Consider the following 7,037-nt stretch of genomic DNA (forward strand, 5'->3'; position numbering starts at 1 on the left):
GGGCCAAGGGTGCTAGGTATCCCGCCGCGCTTCTACCAAGCTTTCAGTGGCCTCACAGCCCTGGAACATCCCTGTCAAAAGCGAGCTTCAGCGGGGTAAGCTTGCTTGAAACACTGGGGCGCCCCGAAATAGCCCGCCAATTACACATTCCCTGTACCGGAAGGGAGGTTGCTGTAGCAACTCGCCGCTTCCTATCGTTTACCATATTGCGCCAGATGCCGCCGTGAATACTTTCATGTTATGTCGCTAGATCCTCCGTCTATCTTCCGACTTGACCTTGGACTCTCTCTTGTCTCAGCCGCTTTCAAAGTCTCTCTTTTTTTTTCTCCAACTCGTAAATCGATCATCACGAATCCGCTTTTGCGGTGCATGGCATTTGCACTTAATTTTCGCAAACCTACCTACCTACCTCCAACTTCGCTTTGCGCATAGGATGCTATTACCGCCTCGACTAACTCCACTGCTCGATGACCACATGTGAGAGAAAGTAAACACCGACTGGACACACACGATTGCACTGCAAACAACCCAATAGAACCGAGACTACGAGTCACGCTGCACGCATTTTAAATACATTCTACATACGTTTATTCGCAACCGCCTTTGTTCACCCCATTGCTTGTATATAGCATCGTTACCGATCACGTTATCCCCTGAACGGCCAAAGTCGCGATACCAAGCAAGATGGTGGACACAAGTTACCTTGCGCAGCAGGTTAATAACAGCATTGCCCAGCTGCACGGTCTCTTCGATGAGATCGGTGTCCCTGATCATGAGCGCGAAGCTCGGGAATCTGAGGTATGTTTCCTTGGTCGCAAAGCATATTGCAGCTCGCTAACTTGAGCAGTTGTTCTCAGCATTGTCTGAAGCACTCAATAGCCAAGTGCGACTAGTCAATTCAGAAAAGAAGGAGATGGTCGACGAGGCAAAGAAGATCATTACCATGATTCACCAAATGGAGGCATCGTTGGACGATTCGAAACGTCGCCGCGACTACGAAGACGACGACGACTTGACCATCACATATCCTCTCACACAATGCCTCCAACAACTGAAGGAGAAGCATATACAAATCAGTCGCCTCCATAAGGAGCGCTTCGAGCAAGTCAAGAGTGCGTTTGCAGCCATAATCTTGTCTTTCACTCACTAACATCATCTAGAACTCGTCGTGGCCCTTGAATCCTACTCCTCTCACCTTGAGTCCACATTCGTCCAAATCCCCTTACCACCTACAGGGCCTAACCAGTCCATCCCTCCCAACTTTGACCTTTCTTCCACCTATGTTGACAAGCTCGACAATGAGTTCACACGAGTATATGAAGAGTATTCTCGTCGTATCGCTACTGTCCAAGCCCTTGCCGACCAGACCATTGGCCTTTGGGCTGAGCTGGGCATCCCCCAAGCGCAACAAGATGGCGCTATCGTCAAGTACTATCGCGATGCGCCTGAGCAACTTGGTCTGCATGAGGAAGACATCAACCGACTCCGGTCCAAGCGCGACAGACTCTCGGATGAGAAGAAGAACCGCGAAAAGAAGCTCAAGGAGCTCAGGTCTTCCGTCGAGGCTCTATGGATCAAGCTTGGTGTTGACGAGAGCGAGACCAAGCCATTCCTTAACGCGAACCGCGGCTGCGGTGTGCGGCAGATCAATGAGTTCGAGGACGAGCTCGCGAGATTGAATGAGCTCAAGCGTCAAAACCTCCACCTTTTCGTCGAAGATTCCCGCATCAAGCTTCAAGAACTCTGGGATGCGCTATACTTTTGCGAGGATGAGATGCTTGAGTTCACCCCTGCCTTTTCCGATGTCTACAGCGACGCTCTTCTGGAGGCCCATGAGCGTGAAATTGCCCGCCTGGAAGCTCTCAAAGAACAGCGGGCACCCACATTGGCACTCATCGATAGACACAAGAGTTTGATCCAGGAGCGTGATGACCTCGCTGCCTCCAGTCAGGACGCATCGCGACTCATGGCACGCGGCCAGAAGGGTGAGAAGCGAGATCCTGGCAAGCTGCTCCGCGAAGAAAAGATGCGAAAGCGTATCGCCAAAGAACTCCCCAAGATCACTGCCGATCTACGCAAGATTCTTTCCAAATGGGAAGACGAATATGGGCGACCTTTCCTCGTGTATGGTGAGAGTTACTTAGACGAGATTGAGGCCTCAGACGGGCCAAAGAAGGGTGCACTACCGCCTCGTTCTAAGACACCCGCTGGTCCACCTCCCTCAACTATCAAACCACCCAAGTCTGTACCAAACCGAGCTGCAACCAAGTCTGCTCCTCCTCGGTCCATGACCAAAACCCCTACAGCTGGCATGCCTCCTAAGCGATCTGGACACCAAGCTACAGGCTCCATTTCTAGTATACCTGGTAGCCCTGCAAGGAGTCCATCGCGAATTCCTGCTCGAGTTCCTCTGTCAAACATGAAGCACGGAAACAACTCTCCCGAAAGGCCTCGTGCTGAGTCGCGAGCTGATACCTTCCGACCTGGTCCTCCTTTGATGCGGGCACCTCCTCCCAAGATGCGTGACCTGATGGCTCGGGGTGATCTTGAAGCTCCTATGAATCCCTACAAGTCGATGGGCCTCAATTCCAGCATTGTTCGCCATGTTGAGCCTGAGGACGTGTATGATGATCGCCCTAGAACAGCGAGATCCAACTCCAACAATTCTCAGTATAGCAGCCATCCCAGCAACAATTCCCAGTTCAGCAGTCACCCAAGCAACAACTCTCAATACTATAGTGAAGAGAGCTTCCATGACCCATATTCCACCATCCGCTCACAAGGCTATCGTCCGATGGCTCCGCCAAGACAGATCTCTGGCAACTCAATGGCATCAACCAACATCTCAGGATCTGAAAACTGGGAGACATATGACGACAACAGCGAGCCTGAGCTTGACGTTTCAGATGCCTACTACGCCAAGTTAAGGGCGACTCGCAATAAGCGGTTTTCACCTGAGCCAGGTCGACCCACGAGCAGTCAATCCAAGCGCATACGCGGCATACCTCCGACGGCGTCATATAATGGGCCAGTGATGATTGACCAAGATGGCAACCGCATCATTTCAGGCAGTGAATGGACAGACGAGGATGCCTACTGAGCCCTCCCCTGATCAACCTTCACTCAACGTTTTACCCATGAATGATGTCAAACGTCCGTACCATTCTGAACGATGATGAATTCACGCAAGCTTTTTCATGATGATGCAGGCATCTCGCGACGATCTTGAGTGAGCAAGCGAACAACAGAACGCCGCAGAACCACGGCCTGTCTAGTCGCAACGTTGATATCAGCACGACTGAATGCCTCTACGATAACGCCAGACAGGCGTCTTGTCACAAGTTCCACCTCCTTTGGACATCTTTTGCCAACGAGCTCTTCCTTTTTTTCCGATTTTCACACTTTTTCTCAATAGTCACTCCTGACTGTCTAAGTTACATCTCGCCGGGCCCGACGCCAGGATTTTTTGTATTCTTTCTTCGTCCTCTTTTTTATTTATTGCTTTTAGTTTAAGCGGGATATCATACACAGGCTCGCCGCCTGCAGAGTGAGGGCCTTCCAAGGGAGTCTCTTTTAGGAACTTCTAGATAGTAAACCTAGGGAAAAGAAGCCTATAGAGCTTACTTAAGTAATAAAGAGGCTTAAGTTTTATGCCCACTGTATATCAAGATAATCTAGTCTTTATACCTTGATCTGTAAATATCCTCTTCGTTAATATCCCAACGTCACAAGAATACGTTATGCAAACAGATCTACTATCAGGGCTGAGTGTAACCACAGTCTTGATACTGGTTGCGAAACAATGGGAGACGATTAGATCATAGAGACTCCATAATAAATTGTTTCGATTTTTCATGAGAAGAGTGGATTTGACGTTGATTAATTCTGTTTTATTTTTTTGATTTTTTTTGGTGATGTTGATTGAGACGCCCCCATTTCTATGCCAACTACGTCATGGCCTGACCCAAACTTTCTTATTTGGGTGCATAACTTATCGCTAGCATGCGACCTCATGCCTAAACCAAACCAAACCAAACCAAACCAAACCGACCATCTTCAAGCTTAGTTAACCCAACTCCATCGATTCATGCAAATATCACAACTCGCTTGCATCAATCAATTCTAGCGGACCCTCCTACATCAGACATCACATTTATATCTTGCTATGTCCTCTAAATGGACCTTCAAGGCCCAACCTGGCATCTTTGTTGAACTCGCTGACATTGCCCATCAATATCCTGGAGAAAAAGTCACGACGCAACCAAACCTGGGCCTCATCCCAGATCAAAAATACCCTTCTGGCGATCCAGATGCACCAGATCAAAGGGACTGGGCTCGACTCGCGACATATGTGAGATGGCTCAATGAGAATAGCTCCGACAATGTCTCATACAAAGTCTTGTACCTCACACGACATGGCCTTGGGGTACACAATAAGATGCACGCCCAAGTAGGCTCCGAAGCGTGGAATGTATGCATTATCGTCTGAGCCATATAAATATTGCTTCATTTACTGACATGAGCAGACAAGAGTCTCATTCCAAAACGGGGATGGTAAAGAAACCTGGTTTGACGCCTTTCTCACCGAAGTCGGTGAGAAGCAAGCTCAAGATCTCAACTCCTTCTGGACCGATCTCATCCAAAAGCAAGGCGCACCACAGCCCAAAATCTTCTACACAAGTCCTCTAGCGCGATGCCTTCAGACAACAGACATCGTCTTCTCACCACTCATGGCCTCACAATCACCACCTCAACAACCCATCGTCAAAGAACTCCTCAGAGAGCGCATCACCCGCCACACCTGCGACTACAGGAGGAACCGCACATGGATCGCCGAAAACTATCCCAGCTACAAGATCGAAGATGGGTTCGAGGAGGAGGACCAGTTCACCAATAGAGTTGAGCCTGAGACTGATGAGGAGCATGTTGTGAGGAAACAGAGGGCTCTGGAGGATATCTTCAATGAGACGACGAAAGACGACGACTTTATATCCTTGACAGTCCATTCATATGCGATTCGGGCGATTCAGGCCGCCGTGGGAAGTGGTGTTTGTAGGACACGCGAAGGGACAAGTATCGCGATACTTGTCAGGGGCGAAAAAGACGGAGAGGCAGATGGTCCGGAGCTGGACATGAATGACTATGTGTCTGCAGATCCTGCGGGCGTGAGCTCGTTGAGAAGATTCTCCATGTGATGGACGTCAAGAACACATGACTTGGGTGCATGATGAACTGTTAGATCAAAAACATAACGTAACGACGTTGAGTACTAAGTTATCTTCTTATTAGACCGGCGATACTTTTCTACATTGTTCCTGTCAGACACGGTGAGAGACTTGAAAGCGCCACTCAGACTTAGAAAACATCGGACCTGAATATAAAGTGTTAAGATAAACTCGGCAAAAGTTATCAAAGTTATCCTAAGCTTATTTAGGTACCTAGGCTATAGCACCTAAGTCTTTTTGCCATTTAGGATCAAGGTCCTGTCCATGTTTTCTTACCTCTCTTGGAGCGCTTACCTGCTATCTAGGTAATTTGGTAAGATCTCAAGTCTTTGACCGAAGGAAAGAGAAACCGGGCAGTTAGTGCAGGCCTGCCTACCTTACCTAGGTATCTAAAGGAATCCAAAGGACGCGGCCTCAGTTTCTTCGTTTACTTCCATCTTACATCTTACTTCTTACATTTCCATCTTCAGGCTTACACAGAATTCAGTCAAAATGCCGTTAAATAATTATGGAGTTTGGAAGGGCAAGCTCAAAGGCACGAGTATAGATCCGGAACACGACTTCTCACATCACTTATACGTCCACTTCGATCTCGATGTCGATAACAATAACCAGCCCCAAGAATACCGCGCTTGCATCAATCACCGCACATTCGCTTAGGAAAGTGTTCGGCTTGTATATTGGCTTCAGCAAAGCATGGGTATTGTTGCGGACGAAGTTATTCGAAGTTTGCCTTATGGTGGGACCGACATGACATCTTCAGTTATACTGCCCATGACATCCCCGGTAACACCGCCCATGGCATCGCCTCGTCGCCCAGCCAGGCTTGATTACCTTCGAGGATGCCTCAATAATATCTCGAGTGGAGTGGAAAGTTGTGCACCGGACAGTATCTCCGATTATCTACAGCCCTTCTTCGAAAACGCGATTAAGAAGAAGGCTACGGCCTACATATTCGGGGAACTCTGTCGAGACGTCAAAAAAGATAAACCAGATTCACATGAATCAAGGTAACGTCGGACTATTTGAAAATGAAAATGCTGCCGGTCAAGACGGGGGAGTTCTACTCCAATTCCCAGATGGTCATTGGGAGGCCTTATTCATCGCTTTCAATGCACAGGGCTCTCAAACCAACGCAGACGGCCAGACCATCGGTCCAAACCTCGGCAGTATAGTCGAATGTTGCGAAGAAAACCTAGTTACAGGAACACATGGAATAGGCTCTAATGCCCAATGCCCGCCTGTCGGTATCATCGCCCTGTTCTATCCAGATTATAGGTACGCGGCTCAATATCCCGGCGGCGTACCAGTGTGTTATCTCACCATTTCGAACATAACAAAGCAAGTGGTGGATCTCGCAGGGTGGGAATTATCCTCTAGCGAGTCGGAGGAAGTCTACCCCATCGAGAATGCACAGCTTCCGCCAGGTGGAGGCCAAACCAGCTTTGGAGTTTTACCGGGATGGTTTCCAGGTCTTTCGGGCACCATATATCTGCGAAATCGGGAGAACGAGGTAGTTGACATGGTGCATTATTACCGAGAGTGGAAGCGAAAGTCTGGAAGACTTCTCTACTCTGGACGGACTCGTGACAGGAATCCTTGATAAGCGACGTCAGGGCACAAAGAAAAGATGACAGATGCATTGTCTTTATGAAAGAATTGCCTCCGTGAACTTTGAGTTCCGGGAGCCTGTATCAACCTTGGGAATACAGAATACCAATAAGCGAGTTTTCATAGTAAGGAGCGATAATATAATATCAGTTGCTCCTATAGATTACTCTAAGTTATTTAACTAAATTAAGTGATTATATT

At 48.4% G+C, this 7,037-nt stretch overlaps 2 protein-coding genes across 2 annotated transcripts; both read left to right on the forward strand.

Annotated features, from left to right (window-relative positions):
- Positions 1–684: 684 nt before the first annotated feature.
- Positions 685–3,100, forward strand: FTJAE_13236 (microtubule associated (Ase1); the record flags this gene model as incomplete). The annotated part of the gene is made up of 3 exons (XM_037346359.1): positions 685–798; positions 848–1,112; positions 1,161–3,100. 3 exons carry the CDS (start codon positions 685–687, stop codon positions 3,098–3,100), a joined length of 2,319 nt encoding a protein of 772 aa, XP_037199734.1.
- A 1,065-nt stretch (positions 3,101–4,165) lies between these two features.
- Positions 4,166–5,195, forward strand: FTJAE_13237 (PMU1-high copy suppressor of ts tps2 mutant phenotype; the record flags this gene model as incomplete). Its single annotated transcript, XM_037346360.1, has 2 exons — positions 4,166–4,471; positions 4,527–5,195. The coding sequence occupies 2 exons, from the start codon at positions 4,166–4,168 to the stop codon at positions 5,193–5,195; spliced, it is 975 nt and encodes a 324-aa protein (XP_037199735.1).
- Between the last annotated feature and the right edge of the window lie 1,842 nt (positions 5,196–7,037).

This window comes from Fusarium tjaetaba (genome assembly GCF_013396195.1).
Source record: "Fusarium tjaetaba strain NRRL 66243 chromosome Unknown NRRL66243_c0000393, whole genome shotgun sequence".
Lineage (NCBI taxonomy): Eukaryota > Fungi > Ascomycota > Sordariomycetes > Hypocreales > Nectriaceae > Fusarium > Fusarium tjaetaba.